Genomic DNA, 25,508 nt, shown 5'->3' with positions numbered 1-25,508 from the left:
TTTAAGGTGATGTTTTAGGAGGAAACAGCTGTTTAAGGTGATGTTTCTCAGAGAAACAGCTGGTTAAGGTGATGTTTTAGGAGGAAACAGCTGGTTAAGGTGATGTTTTAGGAGGAAACAGCTGTTTAAGGTGATGTTTTAGGAGGAAACAGCTGTTTAAGGTGATGTTTTAGGAGGAAACAGCTGTTTAAGGTGATGTTTTAGGAGGAAACAGCTGTTTAAGGTGATGTTTTAGGAGGAAACAGCTGTTTAAGGTGATGTTTTAGGAGGAAACAGCTGTTTAAGGTGATGTTTTAGGAGGAAACAGCTGTTTAAGGTGATGTTTTAGGAGGAAACAGCTGTTTAAGGTGATGTTTTAGGAGGAAACAGCTGGTTAAGGTGATGTTTTAGGAGGAAACAGCTGTTTAAGGTGATGTTTTAGGAGGAAACAGCTGTTTAAGGTGATGTTTTAGGAGGAAACAGCTGTTTAAGGTGATGTTTTAGGAGGAAACAGCTGGTTAAGGTGATGTTTTAGGAGGAAACAGCTGGTTAAGGTGATGTTTTAGGAGGAAACAGCTGTTTAAGGTGATGTTTTAGGAGGAAACAGCTGTTTAAGGTGATGTTTTAGGAGGAAACAGCTGTTTAAGGTGATGTTTTAGGAGGAAACAGCTGTTTAAGGTGATGTTTTAGGAGGAAACAGCTGTTTAAGGTGATGTTTTAGGAGGAAACAGCTGTTTAAGGTGATGTTTCTCAGAGAAACAGCTGTTTAAGGTGATGTTTTAGGAGGAAACAGCTGTTTAAGGTGATGTTTTAGGAGGAAACAGCTGTTTAAGGTGATGTTTTAGGAGGAAACAGCTGGTTAAGGTGATGTTTTAGGAGGAAACAGCTGTTTAAGGTGATGTTTTAGGAGGAAACAGCTGTTTAAGGTGATGTTTTAGGAGGAAACAGCTGTTTAAGGTGATGTTTTAGGAGGAAACAGCTGGTTAAGGTGATGTTTTAGGAGGAAACAGCTGGTTAAGGTGATGTTTTAGGAGGAAACAGCTGTTTAAGGTGATGTTTTAGGAGGAAACAGCTGGTTAAGGTGATGTTTTAGGAGGAAACAGCTGTTTAAGGTGATGTTTTAGGAGGAAACAGCTGTTTAAGGTGATGTTTCTCAGAGAAACAGCTGGTTAAGGTGATGTTTTAGGAGGAAACAGCTGGTTAAGGTGATGTTTTAGGAGGAAACAGCTGTTTAAGGTGATGTTTTAGGAGGAAACAGCTGTTTAAGGTGATGTTTTAGGAGGAAACAGCTGGTTAAGGTGATGTTTTAGGAGGAAACAGCTGTTTAAGGTGATGTTTTAGGAGGAAACAGCTGTTTAAGGTGATGTTTTAGGAGGAAACAGCTGTTTAAGGTGATGTTTCTCAGAGAAACAGCTGTTTAAGGTGATGTTTTAGGAGGAAACAGCTGTTTAAGGTGATGTTTTAGGAGGAAACAGCTGTTTAAGGTGATGTTTTACGAGGAAACAGCTGTTTAAGGTGATGTTTTAGGAGGAAACAGCTGTTTAAGGTGATGTTTTAGGAGGAAACAGCTGTTTAAGGTGATGTTTTAGGAGGAAACAGCTGGTTAAGGTGATGTTTTAGGAGGAAACAGCTGTTTAAGGTGATGTTTTAGGAGGAAACAGCTGTTTAAGGTGATGTTTTAGGAGGAAACAGCTGTTTAAGGTGATGTTTTAGGAGGAAACAGCTGGTTAAGGTGATGTTTTAGGAGGAAACAGCTGTTTAAGGTGATGTTTTAGGAGGAAACAGCTGTTTAAGGTGATGTTTTAGGAGGAAACAGCTGTTTAAGGTGATGTTTTAGGAGGAAACAGCTGTTTAAGGTGATGTTTTAGGAGGAAACAGCTGTTTAAGGTGATGTTTTAGGAGGAAACAGCTGTTTAAGGTGATGTTTTAGGAGGAAACAGCTGGTTAAGGTGATGTTTTAGGAGGAAACAGCTGTTTAAGGTGATGTTTTAGGAGGAAACAGCTGTTTAAGGTGATGTTTTAGGAGGAAACAGCTGTTTAAGGTGATGTTTTAGGAGGAAACAGCTGGTTAAGGTGATGTTTTAGGAGGAAACAGCTGGTTAAGGTGATGTTTTAGGAGGAAACAGCTGTTTAAGTTGATGTTTTAGGAGGAAACAGCTGTTTAAGGTGATGTTTTAGGAGGAAACAGCTGGTTAAGGTGATGTTTTAGGAGGAAACAGCTGTTTAAGGTGATGTTTCTCAGAGAAACAGCTGTTTAAGGTGATGTTTTAGGAGGAAACAGCTGGTTAAGGTGATGTTTTAGGAGGAAACAGCTGTTTAAGGTGATGTTTTAGGAGGAAACAGCTGTTTAAGGTGATGTTTTAGGAGGAAACAGCTGGTTAAGGTGATGTTTTAGGAGGAAACAGCTGTTTAAGGTGATGTTTTAGGAGGAAACAGCTGGTTAAGGTGATGTTTTAGCCCCCCAGGTTCATGTCTGGTTCTTTTCCCCGCAGGTTCTGGTTCCGGAGCAGGTTCTGGTTCCGGAGCAGTTTCCCGGCAGAATGCCGTCTCCACAGATCCTGCAGCCGGTCCTGAAGATGAAGGTGGACGAGCTGTTCCTCACCTGGCTGAGCCACCCGGAGACCCAGTCCCTGCTGGGGGACTACCTGGACCTGGTCAGGACCGGGGGACCCGTGGACCCGATCAGGACCGGCGGGGACCCGGGCCACGGCGAGGTCCGGACCAAGCGGCCCCCGGGCCTCAGCGACAACACTGCAGCGTCTCGGAGGAGTCCGGTGGAGAAACGGTCGGTTCCTGAAAAACTGCTTTTTCCCTAAAACCATAACCTGAACCAACTGAATATGAAGAAGTTCCTGACTGACTGATATGTTGTTTTGGGAGAAAATCTCACTTAGGTTCGAGAGCGGTCGGCTGTGCAAAAAATGAATCGGACACACACGCTTTCGCTATAATGAATACATTTATTAGCAAGCAAGCAGTGCAAACAAAAGACTCACACAACTGCCCTTTGCTAGGATAACTCTGTGTCAAGTTATCCCCCGCAAATGACAGAGCAACATACAATCACAAGGGGCTTGGCCTGAACTCTTACCTTAACACAGAGGACTGGGAGAGCCGGACAGTCCAGGCAGAGCAGCCATTAAAAACCCCGGCTGGGCGTTGTGCACTAGACCCACAGCAGACTCTCAATCCGGACTTCCGGCTCTCGCGTCTTTATACCTTTCTCGCGGAAGGGGCTGCCCTTTCAACCCCCACCTGCCAGTTCTCACGCTAAGTCTTGGCCCACACGGTACTTAGCTTCCCGTGTGAACCAAGCGCCTCTCTCACGGTTACAATAAACAGCAGGTGCATAGCTGATATGACTGTTTTGAGAATGACGGACATTTCAGGACACAAAACTAACCCAAAACAAAACTTTTCTTCCTTCAATGATGAAGTTCCTGACTGACTGATATGTTAATACCAACTCATTTGGCCACAGACACATCTGACTGTAAATTGTTTTTGTCTCTCACTTGGCTTGTTTATTCCTGCCTTTTGTGCTTTGAACTTACTGTATAAAAGTCATGATTCCAACCACTCTGGGTCAGCACACCAACCCAGACACGCTCTGTAGGTCTGCTCACCGCCGGCTACTGAATAAAACTCTCTACACCACAGACTAAAACTCTCTACACCACAGACTAAAACTCTCTACACCACAGACTAAAACTCTCTACACCACAGACTAAAACTCTCTACACCACAGACTAAAACTCTCTACACCACAGACTAAAACTCTCTACACCACAGACTAAAACTCTCTACACCACAGACTAAAACTCTCTACACCACAGACTAAAACTCTCTACACCACAGACTAAAACTCTCTACACCACAGACTAAAACTCTCTACACCACAGACTAAAACTCTCTACACCACAGACTAAAACTCTCTACACCACAGACTAAAACTCTCTACACCACAGACTAAAACTCTCTACACCACAGACTAAAACTCTCTACACCACAGACTAAAACTCTCTACACCACAGACTAAAACTCTCTACACCACAGACTAAAACTAAATACACCACAGACTAAAACTCTCTACACCACAGACTAAAACTCTCTACACCACAGACTAAAACTCTCTACACCACAGACTAAAACTCTCTACACCACAGACTAAAACTCTCTACACCACAGACTAAAACTAAATACACCACAGACTAAAACTCTCTACACCACAGACTAAAACTAAATACACCACAGACTAAAACTAAATACACCACAGACTAAAACTCTCTCTCTATTCTATTCCCCCCAGTGACCCGTCCAGCCCCCCCAGCAGCCCCGTGACCTCCGGCACCACCGGCACCCTGCCCTCCGGCACCGGCACCGTGCCGTCCGGCACCCTGCCGTCCGGCAGCAGCACCCGAGGGACCGGACCCGGCAGAATCCTGCGGAGATCCGTCAGCTCCAAGAAGGTAAACACGCTACGCACTCGGAACTTTCAGGCCACGTTTCCACAGACCTGGTATTTCCAAAAACTGATATTTCCCCCTCTACGTTTATAAAAGTCCCATCATTTCCAGGAACCTGCATAAATATCTGTTAAGGGGCTATGAGCAGCCAAACCTACAGGGGGCAGTGTAACGAGAAGATAAAGTCATGCTAGCCAATCAGAATCCTGGAAAAAAACATCAACAAATGACACGAGTAACTTCCAGTTACTTCCAAGATGAACCAGAGTCTTTGGTTTGGAGTGACAGAGAAGTGGAGTTACTTTTAAGTGTGACGTTAGAATATAAAACAGGTAAAATACAAGAAAATATTGACGGTTACAAACTAATTGTAACCACAGGTGTCACTCATGACGCTGGTGACGTTTCTGTCTCATAATGTGACGTTCTGAAGAATAAATGTCCGTTTTTCTCCGTTTACAAGCAAACGTGAAGACGGAGGTTTTAAAAATCTACACTTTGGACGGAGTTTTCAGGAATTATGGTTTTTGGAGACTTTGAGCTTCGTTTTCCTGTAAATGAACGAACAAAACGCAGGAAAACACCAGCGTTTCTGCTCCGTGGAAATGGATTTAATCATGGATTCAGTTTCTTCTCATTTCCGTCGTGTGTATAATAGTAATCAAGTTTATTTAGACGGGACAAAAAGGCATATTAATGAACACTACATTAACAGTGTAAAGACAGAAAACATCCAAACTATTCAGTCAAACAAGGAACAAACATAAAACACACATAGTAGCAAAATAGATTCAGCAGCATTTAAAAGCAGGATGGATTGTATCTAACGTGACCTGAGTTTAAAGTAACTTAACTTGGTAAAATAGCAGCGATGGTAATACTATGGTACTGAGAGTATCATAGTTTCCCTGTACGTACGAATCATCATAGATAATTAACATTAAGAACATTTTAAACATTCTTTCAACATTATTATTATATTATTAACTGTATTTACTTGGTGTTTGGACGTTTTGACCGAATAGAAACGTAATTCTCGACAGTTGTGTGAAATAAGACCTGGAAACAGGCATTGTGGTGTAGAATTGTCAAATTGGTTGAATTCACCGTACGAATTGTTACAGATTACTTTAGTAATCCTGTATTTGACCCGGTCTTTGTACGTTTTGACCGAATAGAAATGTAATCATTACCATTAGAATGAGATGAACCTGCTGGATCTACTGCCCTTACTGACTAACCCTACTACTACTAACCATAACCCTTACTGACTAACAACTGCTGCTTTTATTATTTTACCTCTTTTATTATCATTTTATTTCATTTTATGTTTTAATTGTGTCTTGCTGCTTTTAATGTTGATGTAAAGCACTTTGAATTACCTTGTATTAGAGGTGTAACGGTATTTGTATTCGTCCCGTCCCGTCACGGTACGGGGGTAACGGTTCGGTTCACGCAGTCATACGGCGAATACGTCTGACTGAGTTAAAAAAAAAAAAAAAAAAATCAATCATCGTTTTTTTTCCCTTATAAATATCAACAGTCACGTTCCATTACAGACCTAAATGTGTGCTAGTCTGTGCATATCAATAAATATATGTGCAATTCATATATCATCATAAATTGTAGGCTATAATAACGATAAAATGTTCTAATTCTTAATTTACAACTGTCCTGAACGCATCAGGTCCGTGTGCCAACGCGGATTGGCTGTAAAGCCTGATTTATGGTTCTGCGTTAAATCGACGCAGAGCATACGCCGTAGGGTACGGCGCAGTCTACGGCGAGGTTATGCGGCGACGCGCAACCTTCGCCGTAGACGCTGCGTTGGTGTAACGCGGTACCATAAATCAGCCTTAACAGTCACAGTGAAGGAGATTAGCGCTAAAGTTTAAAAGAGGACTAAATTTGTACAAAGTTTTGAATGTTACCCCATTTTCCACATTACCTGGATTATTTTGGGTTATGGAAGAGTCAACTACCGTTGGTGAGTCAGGGCCCATGGAGAATGCTCCGCCCCCAGACGGCTCTGCCCATGTGCAGCAGTAGAGGAGCCCGGGTTCAAGTATTTATTAAAAGTGCTCGAGCCTCGTTACAATGTCCCATCCCGCGCTCACATAAGAAACATAAAAAATTAAAAACACTAATGCACAAGTTAAATGTTTTATTCTATTTATTTTACACTTTAATAAGAGATGCTTTTTAGTTTTGTAGCCAATTGAACAAACTTTAACTTTCAAATGCTATGATCAAAATAAAGGAAGAAAAAACTCGTCTTATACATTTGGGACTTTTTGTATTTTTTTTTCTGTTGTACCGAACCCGTACCGAACCCGTACTGAACCGTGACCCCTAAACCGAGGTACGTACCGAACCGTGACTTGTGTGTACCGTGACACCCCTACCTTGTATTGAAATGTGCTGAACAGATAAACTCCAGCAGTTTAAGCTGGTCCTGACAACAGTTGTTCCTCCGACAGCCAGGACTTAAAATGTTGGGTGGAAGAGGTTAAAAGCCTTTTTTTTCTTTTATTTATTTATTTATTTATTTATTTATATATATATATATATATATATATATATATATATATATATATATATATATATATATATAAAAAACATTAAAACATTGGTCCTGAGTCCCCGGAGCTTCATGACATCAGTGTTTCCTAAATGCTGCTAGTGTTTGTTGAGACTTATCACCAGTGAAATCTAACCCTAACCTTAACAAGGGCGTGTAATTGTGTGTAATTGTGTTGCTATGTCATTTTAAAAATAAACAAAATGCTTACTATTAAAATGATCAGAGTACTTTTCATACTTTTCAAATTGTTGCGTTTAGTTTGAGTAGCCGTTCACTTGACGGTGTGGAAGTGACAACAATAATAATAGTCGTATAAAAGCAGCGTTTGGCTCGTTTATTTGGAGGATTCTTTATTATTTTGGGATAATGAGCCTCGGCCGGTGATTTCACCAGGAGAAACAAAGCATTTCTACATCAAGAAAATAAAGAAAACGTACACGTCCACGCCGGTCAGGTTAGTCCTGGTCTCATTTGTTATTTCATCATTTATCACTGACAAGTTGATCTGAGCTTTGAGACTTTAACCTGCAGAATAACGGAGACTTTCTCACCCGGCTCTGGCCCCCGGACTACCAGGACTCTTTATTAGCCCAATACTGTCTTTATTAGCCCAATACTGTCTTTATTAGCCCAATACTGTCCAAACATTAGCCCAATACTGTCTTTATTAGCCCAATACTGTCTTTATTAGCCCAATACTGTCCAAACATTAGCCCAATACTGTCTTTATTAGCCCAATACTGTCCAAACATCAGCCTGAAGTTAGCTAGCTAGTTAGCTAGAGAGTGGTGTGGTTGGAGCTGGTTCTGGTTCTGGTTCTGGTCTGTAGTTACGGTGGTGAGAGAGTGGTGTGGTTGGTTCTGGTTCTGGTTCTGGTTCTGGTTCTGGTCTGTAGTTACGGTGGTGAGAGAGTGGTGTGGTTGGTTCTGGTTCTGGTTCTGGTTCTGGTCTGAAGTTACGGTGGTGAGAGAGTGGTGTGGTTGGTTCTGGTTCTGGTTCTGGTCTGAAGTTACGGTGGTGAGAGAGTGGTGTGGTTGGTTCTGGTTCTGGTTCTGGTCTGTAGTTACGGTGGTGAGAGAGTGGTGTGGTTGGTTCTGGTTCTGGTTCTGGTCTGTAGTTACGGTGGTGAGAGAGTGGTGTGGTTGGTTCTGGTTCTGGTTCTGGTTCTGGTTCTGGTCTGTAGTTACGGTGGTGAGAGAGTGGTGTGGTTGGTTCTGGTTCTGGTTCTGGTTCTGGTCTGTAGTTACGGTGGTGAGAGAGTGGTGTGGTTGGTTCTGGTTCTGGTTCTGGTTCTGGTCTGAAGTTACGGTGGTGAGAGAGTGGTGTGGTTGGTTCTGGTTCTGGTTCTGGTTCTGGTCTGAAGTTACGGTGGTGAGAGAGTGGTGTGGTTGGTTCTGGTTCTGGTTCTGGTTCTGGTCTGTAGTTACGGTGGTGAGAGAGTGGTGTGGTTGGTTCTGGTTCTGGTTCTGGTTCTGGTTCTGGTCTGAAGTTACGGTGGTGAGAGAGTGGTGTGGTTGGTTCTGGTTCTGGTTCTGGTTCTGGTTCTGGTCTGGAGTTACGGTGGTGAGAGAGTGGTGTGGTTGGTTCTGGTTCTGGTTCTGGTTCTGGTCTGAAGTTACGGTGGTGAGAGAGTGGTGTGGTTGGTTCTGGTTCTGGTTCTGGTTCTGGTCTGGAGTTACGGTGGTGAGAGAGTGGTGTGGTTGGTTCTGGTTCTGGTTCTGGTTCTGGTTCTGGTTCTGGTCTGAAGTTACGGTGGTGAGAGAGTGGTGTGGTTGGTTCTGGTTCTGGTTCTGGTCTGAAGTTACGGTGGTGAGAGAGTGGTGTGGTTGGTTCTGGTTCTGGTTCTGGTTCTGGTCTGTAGTTACGGTGGTGAGAGAGTGGTGTGGTTGGTTCTGGTTCTGGTTCTGGTTCTGGTCTGTAGTTACGGTGGTGAGAGAGTGGTGTGGTTGGTTCTGGTTCTGGTTCTGGTTCTGTTCTGTAGTTACGGCTGCTGCAGTCGGGGCAGACCTGCACCCTCTCAAGGACGTGGAGTTGTAACTCCGTGACATTAGTGAGCTGGACAGTGAGAGACAGGACAGCTGGAGACACGTGTTGCTCGGCAACCGCAGCATCTACATGCTGTTGACACGGAGAGACAAAGTAGTTCCTGCTGGGACATCTGCTGCCGCGCTGCCTGGAATCACAGCCAGGGTTGGAGTTGGTTTGAGGTCACGGTCGGGGTCACGGTCGGGGTCAAACATCAGTCTAGGGCTGCAACAACGAATCGATAAAATCGGTAAAAATCGTTTATTAAAAGCGTTGGCAACGAATTCCATTATGGATTCGTTGTGTCGCGCGATTATTACGTCACTCACTAAAGCCTGATTTATGGTTCTGCGTTAAATCGACGGTGTAGCCTACGGCGTAGGGTACGCAGTGATGCACACCGCCGCGTACCCTACGCCGTAGCTCTGCGTTGGTGTAACGCGGAACCATAATTCAGGCTAAAGTCGTGGAGCTGAAGTTCAGGTGTTTCACCCGGACTACATTTAATGCGACACAACGCGCTGACGCCGCGCACGTAAAAAGAAGAAAGAGGGCGCGGATTTGTTTGGTTTTGTTAACATGCTCAGGCATAGAGATATATTATATTATATATATATATATATATATATATATATATATATATATATATATATATATATATATATATATATATATATATATATATATATATATATATTTATATGTGCTCAGGCAATGAGTCTGCAATGGCCCAGACGGAGACACATGTAGTTCAGTGCTTAACCTTTATTTTTAATCCACTCTATATTCTTGTGGTCCGTTCTCCTATATGCTCCCCCTCTAACCCGGTACATACATAGGTTCCTCTAAACATCTGTTCCCGCTACAGTTTTAACTAAAAGAAAAGGCAGAAAATGTCAGACAAATAAAAACGTAATAAAGCTAACTGGGTAGTTTTCAATTTTATCTCTGTAGTCATTCATGGATAAAACAAGCAGCACTGGTGTCTAATGTTCCAATACAGCAGGATCAGAATTATATTTTGAACACTGCCAACACTCAAAATCTTACAAAGACTTTAACTTAAAATTTAACTAGAACTTAAAATGTGCTCGACACAAATGAAAGTTCAATTTTAATACGTGGGAAAAACAACTAACATTTTAACTTATGTGTGTTATCAGGTGTAATGGCATTTTTAGGTTAGATATAAGAACATTTCTTGGTAAGATCTTAGTTTTTTGAGTGAAGGCAGTGAGAGAACAAATTGTAATGTTCAAACAAATCCTGTTTCTGATTTGTATTTTTCTTTATTTTGTATAATTTATTTATTGTTCTGAAAGCTCAGGTCCCTTTTAAACAAAGTATACCTCTTAAACTTAAAATAAAGTGTCTTTTGTGCACTTTATTTTTATATATTTGGCAGATGTAAAGCATACATGTGTATGTTTTCTGTGTTAGTCCATTTAGTTTTTTTTTTAATCAATACTTTAAAAGCTCAGGGATGTTCAACCTGTTTGTGAACTTTCTGAAGATTATCTGCACTGTGAATTTGCACCGTCGGTTCTGTTTTCGAATGGTTGGAATTTATTGCTTTTTTTTTTTTTATCTGATTAATCGAAAAAATAATCGACAGATTAATCGATTATTAAAATAATCATTAGTTGCAGCCCTACATCAGTTCCAGTCAAACATCAGTCAAACATCAGTCAAACATCAGTCAAACATCAGTCAAACATCAGTCAAACACCAGTCAAACATCAGTCAAACATCAGTCATACATCAGTCAAACATCAGTCAAACATCAGTCAAACATCAGTCAAACACCAGTCAAACATCAGTCAAACATCAGTCAAACATCAGTCCCAGTCAAACATCAGTCAAACATCAGTCAAACACCAGTCAAACATCAGTCAAACACCAGTCAAACATCAGTCAAACACCAGTCAAACATCAGTCAAACACCAGTCAAACACCAGTCAAACACCAGTCAAACATCAGTCAAACATCAGTCAAACATCAGTCAAACACCAGTCAAACACCAGTCAAACACCAGTCAAACACCAGTCAAACATCAGTCAAACATCAGTCAAACATCAGTCAAACATCAGTCAAACATCAGTCAAACATCAGTCAAACATCAGTCCCAGTCAAACACCAGTCAAACACCAGTCAAACATCAGTCAAACATCAGTCAAACATCAGTCAAACATCAGTCAAACATCAGTCAAACACCAGTCAAACACCAGTCAAACACCAGTCAAACATCAGTCAAACATCAGTCAAACATCAGTCAAACATCAGTCAAACATCAGTCAAACATCAGTCAAACATCAGTCAAACACCAGTGTAACACCAGTGTAACACCAGTCAAACATCAGTCAAACATCAGTCAAACACCAGTCAAACATCAGTCAAACATCAGTCAAACACCAGTCAAACATCAGTCAAACATCAGTCAAACATCAGTCAAACATCAGTCCCAGTCAAACACCAGTCAAACACCAGTCAAACATCAGTCAAACATCAGTCAAACACCAGTCAAACATCAGTCAAACATCAGTCAAACACCAGTCAAACATCAGTCTAACATCAGTCAAACATCAGTCAAACATCAGTCCCAGTCAAACACCAGTCAAACACCAGTCAAACATCAGTCAAACATCAGTCAAACATCAGTCAAACATCAGTCAAACATCAGTCAAACATCAGTCAAACACCAGTCAAACATCAGTCAAACACCAGTCAAACACCAGTCAAACATCAGTCAAACATCAGTCAAACATCAGTCAAACACCAGTCAAACATCAGTCAAACATCAGTCAAACACCAGTGTAACACCAGTCTAACACCAGTCTAACACCAGTCAAACATCAGTGTAACACCAGTCTAACACCAGTCTAACACCAGTCAAACATCAGTCAAACATCAGTCAAACATCAGTCAAACATCAGTCAAACACCAGTCAAACACCAGTCAAACACCAGTCAAACATCAGTCAAACATCAGTCAAACATCAGTCAAACATCAGTCAAACATCAGTCAAACACCAGTCAAACGTCAGTCAAACATCAGTCAAACACCAGTCAAACATCAGTCAAACACCAGTCAAACGTCAGTCAAACACCAGTCAAACATCAGTCAAACATCAGTCAAACATCAGTCAAACATCAGTCAAACATCAGTCAAACACCAGTCAAACGTCAGTCAAACACCAGTCAAACATCAGTCAAACATCAGTCAAACACCAGTCAAACACCAGTCAAACATCAGTCAAACATCAGTCAAACATCAGTCAAACATCAGTCAAACACCAGTCAAACATCAGTCAAACATCAGTCAAACACCAGTCAAACATCAGTCAAACATCAGTCAAACATCAGTCAAACATCAGTCAAACATCAGTCAAACACCAGTCAAACACCAGTCAAACACCAGTCAAACACCAGTCAAACACCAGTCAAACATCAGTCAAACATCAGTCAAACACCAGTCAAACACCAGTCAAACATCAGTCAAACATCAGTCAAACATCAGTCAAACATCAGTCAAACACCAGTCAAACATCAGTCAAACATCAGTCAAACACCAGTCAAACATCAGTCAAACACCAGTCAAACATCAGTCCCAGTCAAACATCAGTCAAACATCAGTCAAACACCAGTCAAACACCAGTCAAACATCAGTCAAACACCAGTCAAACACCAGTCAAACACCAGTCCCAGTCTAACATCAGTCTAACATCAGTCTAACATCAGTCAAACATCAGTCAAACATCAGTCAAACATCAGTCAAACACCAGTCAAACATCAGTCAAACATCAGTCAAACATCAGTCAAACACCAGTCAAACACCAGTCAAACACCAGTCAAACATCAGTCAAACATCAGTCAAACACCAGTCAAACGTCAGTCAAACACCAGTCAAACATCAGTCAAACACCAGTCAAACACCAGTCAAACATCAGTCAAACACCAGTCAAACATCAGTCAAACATCAGTCAAACACCAGTCAAACATCAGTCAAACACCAGTCAAACATCAGTCAAACACCAGTCAAACACCAGTCAAACACCAGTCAAACATCAGTCAAACATCAGTCAAACATCAGTCAAACACCAGTCAAACACCAGTCAAACATCAGTCAAACATCAGTCAAACATCAGTCAAACATCCGTCAAACATCCGTCAAACATCAGTCAAACATCAGTCCCAGTCAAACATCAGTCCCACACCAGTCAAACATCAGTCAAACACCAGTCAAACACCAGTCAAACATCAGTCAAACATCCGTCAAACACCAGTCAAACATCAGTCAAACACCAGTCAAACACCAGTCAAACACCAGTCAAACATCAGTCAAACATCCGTCAAACATCAGTCAAACATCAGTCAAACATCAGTCAAACATCAGTCAAACATCAGTCAAACACCAGTCAAACACCAGTCAAACACCAGTCAAACATCAGTCAGTGTTTCTGAACCTCTGTCGTGTTTCTGGGTTTGGACTAAAGACGTCCAGGATTCTGGTTCTTATGGGATGTCGGAGTCCGTCCCGTGACCGTCCCGTGACCTTCCCGTGACCTTCCCGTGACCTTGGCCACAGTTCCTCAGACTAAAGCAACAGCTGGCCGGCCTGTGACATCACAAAACGCACGCCCCCTGGTGGAACAGGCGGCTGTGAGTCGTATGAATGTAATACGTCTATTTTAAGGCTGAAGGAATGCCTGTATAGAGATCATTCTTAGCAGGATTACTGGAATATTCCACTAATGTGGCGCTGGTGCCGTCGGAGCAGCTGGTGCCGTCGGAGCAGCTGCTGCCGCTCTGACACCAGACACCGATAAAGATAGAGCTGCTTCCCTGGTGATGGTCAGATACGCAGAAGAAAGGAGTGGCAGCACATTCACACATTCTTCCCCTCCTTCATTTACTCTAAAACACATTCATCCTCTATTAGATACTGGCATTGTCAGGATGAGCTTGGAGATTGTTTAGTGAAACTACCGTAGGTCTCGTCTAACCGTTTACATGGAAAGTTTAATTCCTCTCTAATTCACAATTGAAATTAAATCCGATTCAGGCTCTGTTTCTACGTATCAAAAACGCTGGTGTTTTTCTGCGTTTTGTTCGATCGTTTACACGAAAACGAAGCTCAAAGTCTCCATTTTTAAAACCTCCGTCTTCACGTTTGCTTGTAAACGGAGAGAAACGGACATTTAGTCTTCAGAACGTCACATTATGAGACAGAAACGTCACCAGCGTCATGAGTGACACCTGTGGTTACAATTAGTTTGTAACCGTCAATATTTTCTTGTATTTTACCTGTTTTATATTCTAACGTCACACTTAAAAGTAACTCCACTTCTCTGTCACTCCAAACCAAAGACTCTGGTTCATCTTGGAAGTAACTGGAAGTTACACTTCGTGTAAACGAATGGCCAAAATGCATGAAAACACCAGCGTTTTTGCTTTGCATTTACTATATATTTCATGGATAACTACCGGGTATTTACCCATTCATTATTGATTTATGTATTATCAATGGATTGGTGCATGTACCCCCGAGGGTGTAAATGACTCTATTGACCTTGTAATTAACCTGATAGTTACCATGTTTTACCTGGTAATGGCAGGTACTTACCTTGTAGTTACTTGCCCAGTAATTCTATTTCCTAAGTATTTACCCAATAAGTTCAGACATTTTTACTTTTACTCAGTAATTAAAGTGAAACTGGACTGTAAAAAAAAGCGTGTGTTGTTTCCATAATATTACCTGGTACTTCCTCATTAAGTACAGAAATAATTACCTGATATTTACCCAGTAATTAAAGTGAAACTGGACTGTAAAAGAAAGCGTGTGTTGTTTCCATAATAAATCAATAATGAATGGGTAAATACCCGGTAGTTATCCATGAAATGTATAGTAAATACAAGGTAACTACATGGTCATTGAAGTGTAATTAGCTGGTAACTATCTCAAATATAGGTTATCATTTCCTGGTAGTTTGCAGAAAAATACTTTTTTTAATTACCTGGTACTTAGAAATAATTCAAGTAATTTCAGAGTAATTACATGGTAAATTGACTGGTAGTTACCAATATTAAGATAAGATAAGATAAGAAATCCTTTAATAGTCCCCCAGAGGGGAAATTTCCAGGTTACAGCAGCAAAGGGGATAGTGCAAAACAAGAGGCATCAATATCACACAACAATAATAATAATAATAATAAACACTATAACACTATAAACAGTATATACAATAATAATAATAAGAAGAATAAGAAGGAGAATAAAAATAGTAATAAATAAAAAAAAATTCTAGTATACAAAAAGAAAAAACAGATGGATATTTACAGATGTTATTTATGCCCGTTGCAGAATGGTTTTTATTGTCAGGATTGTTTGTATTGTTTGTGGTCTACTGTGAGCAGTGCTGGTTGTGTAGTCTCACAGCTGCAGGGAGGAAGGACCGTCTGTAGCGCTCCTTCACACACCTAGGGTGAAGGAGTAAATACCTGTAATTTCCCTCATAGTTCCATCTAATGTCTTTGTAATTACCTAGTAATGTTTAGTTTAAACAACCAGGTATTTACCATGTAATTACATGGTAAATACACATAATTACATGGTACAAGAAAATACGTAATAATTACCTAGTACTTACTGAGTAAATTACCCGGTAGTTACCATGTAATTACCTTGTAAATACAAGGTACTACTATGTAATTACAGTGTAATTACCATGGTATTACCTGGTTATTACTGTACTGTAAAAGAAAGGGTTACCAATAAATCTTCCCCTCTCAAATATTTTTTCTCCTGCATGGCCCTAATACTCTTCCGTACAAATCTTCGCAACGTACGGTGCGTGTCGCCGCGTACCCTACGCTGTAGGCTCTACGTCGATTTAACGCAGAACCATAAATCAGCCTTAAACCACAAACACTCACACAGACCGGGTCGGATCAAAACACGGGTTTTATTCCCCACTTCTCCAGCTAAACGCAGTTGCTGGCCAGCTCTCTGCGGTGCGGTTAACCCCAATCTTCAGATAAAACTAGTTTGTTGAGGAAAAGATATTAACTCTATTTGTAGCTGCAGAGGAAAAAAATAATCTCACGAGGAAAACAAAAATATTGCTCACGCCTCGGAGCCTCTTCAGCATAATATAGCAGTCAAAAAAAAAGAAAAGAGAAGTAAGAGTGATACAAAACATGTACTGTATGTTGTACTATTATACAAATTTATTGAAACACATGGCGAGTCAAACATTTACCAAAGCAGCTGCCAAACACTCCTAAACAAGGTAGTAAGACGGTGGTTCTGCAGAACTGCGGCAGTAAATCCTTCTAAAGATTGGAGGTCCGACGAGGAGCTCCACTCTTTAGTAGGGATTTCATATTGATCCAAACGTTAATAATCATTATTTTCTCCATATACTGCTCCCTGGCTTCCTTGTTTAAGGTATCCCGGTAAATTCCAGTTCCTTTCCAGCAGTTTAACATCTTTTTTTTGCGTTCCGTCTGTTCACTTGTTGAAACAGAAAAGCGTCCCGTCTTCTCTCAAAACAAATGCAGCGACGGGACAGGAGTTTTCCAGCAGTACGCGCTGGTGCTCATGGGAAACGTAGTGTTCTTTCTGGTAAAGCACTACCGCTTTGGTCCAAAAGATGCCGCCAAACTCAGAAAAGCTGAAAGTTACGTTGTGCTGCTTTAACAAAAATGTTGAAATGTAATATTTAACATATGTAACACACAACACCAGCGGCTGTTGCATGCTGGGACATCTGCACCGATGCAGATCAGCCCTCCAGGAAGCAGATGTTTATCTGAGGACTAAACTGGAACTGAACTGGAACTGAACTGGAACTAAACTGGAACTGAACTGGAACTGAACTGGAGCTAAACTGGAACTGAACTGGAACTGAACTGGAACTAAACTGGAACTAAACTGGAACTAAACTGGAACTAAACTGGAACTAAACTTGGACTAAACTGGAACTAAACTGGGACTAAACTGGGACTAAACTGGGACTAAACTGGAACTAAACTGGGACTAAACTGGAACTAAACTGGAACTAAACTGGAACTAAACTTGGACTAAACTGGAACTAAACTGGAACTAAACTGGAACTAAACTTGGACTAAACTGGAACTGAACTGGGACTAAACTGGAACTGAACTGGGACTAAACTGGAACTGAACTGGAACTAAACTGGAACTAAACTGGGACTAAACTGGAACTAAACTGGGACTGAACTGGAACTAAACTGGGACTGAACTGGAACTGAACTGGAACTGAACTGGAACTAAACTGGGACTAAACTGGAACTAAACTGGGACTGAACTGGAACTGAACTGGAACTGAACTGGAACTAAACTGGGACTGAACTGGGACTGAACTGGAACTGAACTGGAACTGAACTGGAACTAAACTGGGACTGAACTGGGACTGAACTGGAACTGAACTGGAACTGAACTGGAACTAAACTGGGACTGAACTGGGACTGAACTGGAACTGAACTGGAACTGAACTGGAACTAAACTGGAACTAAACTTGGACTAAACTGGAACTAAACTGGGACTGAACTGGAACTGAACTGGAACTGAACTGGAACTAAACTGGGACTAAACTGGGACTAAACTGGAACTGAACTGGAACTAAACTGGGACTAAAGTGGAACTGAACTGGAACTGAACTGGAACTAAACTGGGACTAAAGTGGAACTAAAGTGGAACTAAACTGGAACTGAACTGGGACTAAACTGGGACTAAACTGGAACTAAACTGGGACTAAACTGGAACTAAACAGGAACTAAAGTGGAACTAAAGTGGAACTAAACTGGAACTGAACTGGAACTGAACTGGAACTAAACTGGAACTGAACTGGGACTAAAGTGGAACTAAACTGGAACTAAACTGGAGCTAAACTGGGACTGAACTGGAACTAAACTGGGACTAAACTGGGACTAAACTGGGACTAAACTGGAACTAAACTGGAACTAAACTGGGACTAAACTGGGACTGAACTGGAACTGAACGGGAATTAAACTGGTCCTGGGCTCCTCCAGATCTGGTTTCCATGGTTTCCCAAACACCGTTGTTCTTTTAATAGGTGGCGACTGGTTCTCTGCGTCGGCCCCCTCCCGCCCCCCCACGACTATAATAAGACGAGGAATGAGGAGGCACAACAAAGATCTGCATGTTTGTCAGACCTGGACTCTCTTCACGCTTCAGGATTTCTCTAGTTAGTTAGTTCGTTAGTTTCAATTTATTGTCCCTTCACAAATTCTTTTTGCATCTGTCTGTCAGAATACATGGTCAAAAACAAGAAAACAGAACAATATACAAGACAGTTGGACATAGAAGGATTAAGTGCAGTAAAGCAGGGGTTCCCAACCTTTTTTGTGCCGAGGACCAGCAGAAGTATAAACAAAAAGCTCAGGGACCGGTTGACAATTTATGTCAATTTTAATAAACATTTTAGAAAAAAACTATGCATTTTAAAATGCAGGCTATCATCAGCGACGTTAGCTGATGTTGTGGCCTTTAAAACTTGCTTCTGCAAATCTAACTCACGTTTTTTCCTTTCGAAAAAATCCACTGGTTTGTCTTTGAGAGAAGGATGTTTTGTATTTAAGTGTCTTTGGAGCTTGGATGGCTTCATTGCTTCATTGCCGAGCGTTTCTCCACGTAAAATACATAGTGGGTTTGGCGCCTCCAAATCGCCCGTTGCAACAAATCCGTATTTTATATACATAATGTCGTACTTGCGATTAAAGCTTTTGCTTTTCGTTTTGGTAGGATTTTCTACTTGTTCATCACTATTTCTTTTACTCGAACAACCAGTAAAGAAACGGCTCATGGAGGTTTGCTGAGGTCCGCTCATCTCTGCAGCTGACTGAACCTAACCTGCATACAGCACCTGTGCATGGCGCTGTTCAGTCCGGTCGGGTACCAGAACTTATTGTCCGCCAAGCCATGACAGGGCTGCCACTCAAAGAAACACATTTCCATTTATACAAGTTTTGGATGAAATTATATGACAAAAAAATGCAAAAATTGTTTTCTTAAATTTAGTATGAGGTTGCTTTAATTATGTGGCAAATGATAATAAACACGAGAAAGATGGCACTTCAATGAAAAATAGATATTTTATTCAACTTTGCTGCTGTTCATACAAAAAGTAAATAAAAAACAACAATTTCTTTTCAAAGATTTTCACTTGAAATAAGTAGAAAAATCTGAGATTTTTTTGCTTGTAATGAGAAGATAAATCTTGTTCCACTGGCAGATTTTTCTACTTATTTCAAGTGAAAATTGACTTGAAACAGGTGAAAATTGTCAAATGAGTTATTTTTCTGGTGTTATTTTTCTGGTGATGACTCCAAATGTTGAAATAGCAGTAAAACCACATTCATTGATGAAATGACATAAGGGATGGAAAGGAGGGATGGCAGTTTTACAGGGGGATGATTTGGACCGTTTTTATTTTAGGGGGGGATGATTCTGACCGTTTTTATTTCAGGGGGGGATGATTTGGACCGTTTTTATTTCAGGGGGGGATGATTTGGACCGTTTTTATTTTAGGGGGATGATTCTGACCGTTTTTATTTCAGGGGGGGATGATTTGGACCGTTTTTATTTCAGGGGGGATGATTTGGACCGTTTTTATTTCAGGGGGGATGATTTGGACCGTTTTTATTTCAGGATGATTTGGACCGTTTTTATTTCAGGGGGGGATGATTTGGACCGTTTTTATTTCAGGGGGGATGATTTGGACCGTTTTTATTTCAGGGGGGGATGATTTGGACCGTTTTTATTTCAGGGGGGATGATTTGGACCGTTTTTATTTCAGGGGGGGATGATTTGGACCGTTTTTATTTTAGGGGGATGATTCTGACCGTTTTTATTTCAGGGGGGATGATTTGGACCGTTTTTATTTCAGGGGGGGTGATTTGGACCGTTTTTATTTCGGGGGGGGGATGATTTGGACCGTTTTTATTTCAGGGGGGGGATGATTCTGACCGTTTTTATTTCGGGGGGGGGATGATTCTGACCGTTTTTATTTCAGGGGGGATGATTTGGACCGTTTTTATTTCAGGGGGGATGATTTGGACCGTTTTTATTTCAGGGGGGGATGATTCTGACCGTTTTTATTTCAGGGGGGGGGGGGGTGATTATTTGGACCGTTTTTATTTCAGGGGGGGATGATTTGGACCGTTTTTATTTCAGGGGGGGATGATTCTGACCGTTTTTATTTCAGGGGGGGGGGGGTGATTATTTGGACCGTTTTTATTTCAGGGGGGGATGATTTGGACCGTTTTTATTTCAGGGGGGATGATTTGGACCGTTTTTATTTCAGGGGGGGATGATTTGGACCGTTTTTATTTCAGGGGGGGATGATTCTGACCGTTTTTATTTCAGGGGGGGGGGGGTGATTATTTGGACCGTTTTTATTTCAGGGGGGGATGATTTGGACCGTTTTTATTTTAGGGGGATGATTCTGACCGTTTTTATTTCAGGGGGGGATGATTTGGACCGTTTTTATTTTAGGGGGATGATTCTGACCGTTTTTATTTAAGGGGGGGATGATTTGGACCGTTTTTATTTCAGGGGGGATGATTTGGACCGTTTTTATTTCAGGGGGGGATGATTTGGACCGTTTTTATTTCAGGGGGGATGATTTGGACCGTTTTTATTTCAGGGGGGATGATTTGGACCGTTTTTATTTCAGGGGGGGATGATTTGGACCGTTTTTATTTTAGGGGGATGATTCTGACCGTTTTTATTTCAGGGGGGATGATTTGGACCGTTTTTATTTCAGGGGGGGATGATTTGGACCGTTTTTATTTCAGGGGGGATGATTTGGACCGTTTTTATTTCGGGGGGGGGATGATTTGGACCGTTTTTATTTCAGGGGGGGGATGATTCTGACCGTTTTTATTTCGGGGGGGGGATGATTCTGACCGTTTTTATTTCAGGGGGGATGATTTGGACCGTTTTTATTTCAGGGGGGATGATTTGGACCGTTTTTATTTCAGGGGGGGGATGATTCTGACCGTTTTTATTTCAGGGGGGGGGGGGTGATTATTTGGACCGTTTTTATTTCAGGGGGGGATGATTTGGACCGTTTTTATTTCAGGGGGGGATGATTCTGACCGTTTTTATTTCAGGGGGGGGGGGGTGATTATTTGGACCGTTTTTATTTCAGGGGGGGATGATTTGGACCGTTTTTATTTCAGGGGGGGATGATTTGGACCGTTTTTATTTCAGGGGGGATGCTGGCTTTAGTTCTTCTGAGGAGGAGACGAGCAGCAGCAGCAAGGAGGGTCCATGAAATCCTCATGAGAAGACTTGAGAAGATTTGGGGGAATCCAGGCTCGTTGGAGCTACAGCTCCATGATGACCAGGTCTACTTCAGATTGAACAGGGAGCAGTTTGACAGCCTGTTTTGGAGTGGGTCCTCAGCAGGATGACAACCACCTTCTCTCCTATTGGTCGCACCGAGATGCCCTCACAGCGCGATGAAATTAAAAAATGTTCAATTCAGACGCAGGCAGGTGAAACGCCCGTGGCAGGTGGCCTCTCGCGCGCCGCCAAGCTCGCCAGCAGAGCGGTCCACTCTTGCGCTGCGGCAGCACATACACAATGAATGGGAAAGCCGGCGGCGGTCCCGCTTTGCGCCCTCTATGTGAAAGGGGCTTAATACTGTTGGCCCCTGAAGGTTACATTTGGCCCCATAATGGCCCCTGTTTCAGAAAAATCCTAGAACCCCCAGTGCCAAGTTTTGTTACCCGCAACTGCGCTGACACGCAAAAAAAAGAGAAGCTGCTGAGACCCTGTCGTGCAGCGCTGCTCTCGGCAGAGATTGTATGAGGTGAAGTGAAGTGAGATGCCTCACTCCATTGGGAAAAAAACGTCTGGTGACAATTTTGATTATCGCTTTTTTGTCGACAACGTCGGCGAATCATTGCAGCCCTAATTATGATCGGAACACAAGCCATTCCACGGCCCGGTAGTAACGGCTCTACGGACCGGTACCGGTCCGGGGACCGGGGGTTGGGAATCACGGCAGTAAAGTACAACACTTTACACTAACATAAGAATCTTTGATCCTAAAGGGCTTCACTCCAAACCCAGTGGATTGTGAGATTAATAAGGCGTCTAGAATGTGTTTAGCAGAGCTAAACTAGAGGGTATGAAGCAGCCGCATGTGGCTCTTTGCCTGCTGTCCTGCGGCTCTTGCAGCTTTATTTGATAGATGTAGTGAGAGACGACACATAGGGAGTGGAGGTGAGATATCTAACAGATGTAGCTCCACATGTCGGAGACAGGAACTCCTCCATCCATCCATCCATCCATCCATCCATCCATCCATCCATCCATCCATCCATCGTTAGCTCCTCCCGCTAACGTTAGCTCCTCCCCGCTAACGTTAACTCCTCCCCGCTAACGTTAGCTCCTCCCCGGAGATCAACCTTTACCCTCAACATGCCTCATTAATTGTTAACGAAAATAAAACTAAACTTTAACACCAGCTACTTTCTGCTACCGGCTGTAACCGTCATAAATCTGTACCAGTTGGTTGTTGTCATGGAAACATTGTTGCTTCCCTGACGTGGAATGATCTGCTGTGGTGAGACTTTAGAATAGAAGCCGTGGTATAAGCTCATTATACCACAGTTACCAACCAATCAGATCATTATACCACAGTTAACAACCAATCAGATCATTATACCACAGTTAACAACCAATCAGATCATTATACCACAGTTAACAACCAATCAGATCATTATACCACAGTTAACAACCAATCAGATCATTATACCACAGTTAACAACCAATCAGATCATTATACCACAGTTAACAACCAATCAGAGTGCAGGAGAGAGAGCAGGGAGTGAGGGATCATGGGTAGTTGATGTGGCTCTTTGCAGGAACACAGTTACTGCTATAAAGGATCTTTGGGCCCTGGAGGTCGTTTTAAGCCTGAATTATGGTTCTGCGTCAAACCAACGCAGAGCACACGCCGTCACGGTGACGCCGTCACGGTGACGCCGTCACCGTGACGCCGTCACCGTGACGCCGTCACCTTCGGACTTCTCCGTCACTCCATTTCTCCGCGGTGCAGTTCCCCCCGCGACTGCTAAGTCTTTTCCTGAATGGTTTATCCGACTTTTCCGGTCACAGTGAATCAAAGAGATAAGGACAACTATTGTGCAAAAAACAAAACAAAAAAAATCACCCATACACGAAGAAAAGAGCCTGAAAGTTCACGACTGCTTCAAACCGGAAATGCGTCCGAAACACAGCCCTCTCGTCTGCGTCGGGTCTGCGTCGCTTCCACGCGTAGTTACAATTTGTGGGAGGTGACGTCGACGCGTACCACACGCCGTAGGCACGGCTTCGTTTTGAGGCAGAACCATAACTCAGCCTTTAGGAGCATTTATATCAGCGAGTCCAAATGAGGACTAGCTTTAATTGTATTTCATCCTTATTGGACTGATATTTCTCGCTGGTTCTGTGCTGACTGGGGTCCAGATGACCATGGGGGGGGGGGTGTGTTCACGGTCCCGAGCTGCTGCAGAGAAACAGCAACAGCAGCTCCGTCTCTTTACATAACTTTCCACGAGCACCAAAGAATGCAAACTGGAAAGGGCAGATCCACCACCGACACCCCCCCCCGTCCACACAGTCCCTCCTTATCTCCCAGCAGCCCGAGGCTCCTGACCCCCCCGTCCCCTCCGTCCCCCCCGTCCCCCTCGGAGGGAGAGAGCTGAGATTGTGACCAGACCGGGGGGGGAGTGGAGGGAGAGACGAGGGAGAGACGCAGCAGCAGCTGCTGCTGAGGCGCTAAGAGGCTCCGGCAGAGGACCGTCAACCACCCAGAGGACGACCGTAGAGGACCCGGGACGACCGTAGAGGACCCGGGACGACCGTAGAGGACCCGGGACGACCGTAGAGGACCCGGGACGACCGTAGAGGACCCGGGACGACCGTAGAGGACCCGGGACGACCGTAGAGGACCCGGGACGACCGTAGAGGACCCGGGACGACCGTAGAGGACCCGGGACGACCGTAGAGGACCCGGGACGACCGTAGAGGACCCGGGACGACCGTAGAGGACCCGGGACGACCGTAGAGGACCCGGGACGACCGTAGAGGACCCGGGACGACCGTAGAGGACCCAGGACGACCGTAGAGGACCCAGGACGACCGTAGAGGACCCAGGACGACCGTAGAGGACCCAGGACGACCGTAGAGGACCCAGGACGACCGTACAGGACCCAGGACCGCCGTAGAGGACCCAGGACACCTCACTTCCAGGGTTAGGGTTAGAGGACGACCGTAGAAGACCCCCGGTGAGGAGGACCCCCCCGGTGAGGAGGACCCCCCTGGTGGACCAAGCTCCTCTCCGAGCCCCCGTCCCCCCGGACCAGCATGAGGATGAGGGAGCTGTCCCTCCGCCAGGACCCGGACCTGAGGAAGGAGCTGGCCCTGCTGGCCCGGGGCTGCGACTTCGTCCTGCCGTCCCGCTTCAAGAAGAGGCTGAGAGCATTCCAGCTAGGACAGGCAGGTGGTGGGAGGGGACCTGGTCGTTGCTGTGGTGACATCGTTGCTGCGGCAACATCGTTGCTGTGGTGACATCGTTGCTGTGGTGACATCGTTGCTGTGGCGACATTGTTGCTGCGGCAACATCGTTGCTGTGGTGACATCGTTGCTGTGGCGACATCGTTGCTGTGGTGACATCGTTGCTGTGGCGACATTGTTGCTGCGGCGACATCGTTGCTGTGGCGACATCGTTGCTGCTAATGTTAGCTGTGGCTGCGCTGACGACCGGGTGCTTTGCGTTTATGTTGTTAAACTAAAGTCCTTTCTACAGAGACATCTCTCTACATTTATCAACGGTGCCGTCGGGGCGTTTTAGAAATGTGACTTCAACATTCACCGGACCGACACCTTTCACCTGCTCCTCCCTACTCACCCCCCCCCCCCCCACCTGTCCAGCTAGCAGCCTAGCTAACCACGCCCACGCACAGGGACAGCCAATTAGTGTCCACTTCAAGGTGGGACTGACCACCGCACGAACACAGATTTGAAAATAAAGGCTACTCCCAACAGAAAAACTAAAGTTAAAGATTAAAAAATAGATTAAACGATTTAGAAAAATAACGTGCTAAATATGCCTGTAATTAAGTCATCGCAATTAACGCGCTAATTTGACACCCTTAAATAAAATACAATCCTTACAATTAAAATACAAAAATGATCTGAGATGGAATTCAACCCTTAAAGGTATTGTGACATCATTTTTAACATGCTTTTAACACTATTAAAAGTCTTGGCCAACATCCCTCAAATGTGTCTAAAAGAGTGTAACAAGAAAAACTTCACTCTTAGTACTCCATTCCTGGCTTTTTATTACAGTGTTTTTTTGCGCCGTGAAAAACGCTTCCTTTTCCCCCTTTC

General features: G+C 43.3%; 1 protein-coding gene across 4 annotated transcripts in view; it reads left to right on the top strand.

Moving 5' to 3' along the window:
* ppp2r3b (protein phosphatase 2, regulatory subunit B'', beta) overlaps positions 1-25,508 on the top strand; it is a 52,750-nt gene that overhangs the window by 1,452 nt on the left and 25,790 nt on the right. For 2 of the 4 annotated variants that reach the window (XM_061724247.1, XM_061724248.1), the window contains exons 2-3: positions 2,472-2,764; positions 4,289-4,448. In XM_061724247.1, the coding sequence (XP_061580231.1) occupies positions 2,520-2,764; positions 4,289-4,448 (405 nt within the window). In that variant the 5' untranslated portion in view covers positions 2,472-2,519. Of the gene's footprint in view, positions 1-2,471; positions 2,765-4,288; positions 4,449-23,786; positions 24,612-25,508 lie in introns of those variants that run through there. The other 2 variants (XM_061724249.1, XM_061724250.1) reach the window with 2 other exon arrangements.

This window comes from Cololabis saira, chromosome 6, assembly GCF_033807715.1.
Source record: "Cololabis saira isolate AMF1-May2022 chromosome 6, fColSai1.1, whole genome shotgun sequence".
Lineage (NCBI taxonomy): Eukaryota > Metazoa > Chordata > Actinopteri > Beloniformes > Belonidae > Cololabis > Cololabis saira.
Note: the sequence above shows the minus strand (reverse complement) of the source record. Positions and strands in the feature narration are given on the sequence as shown.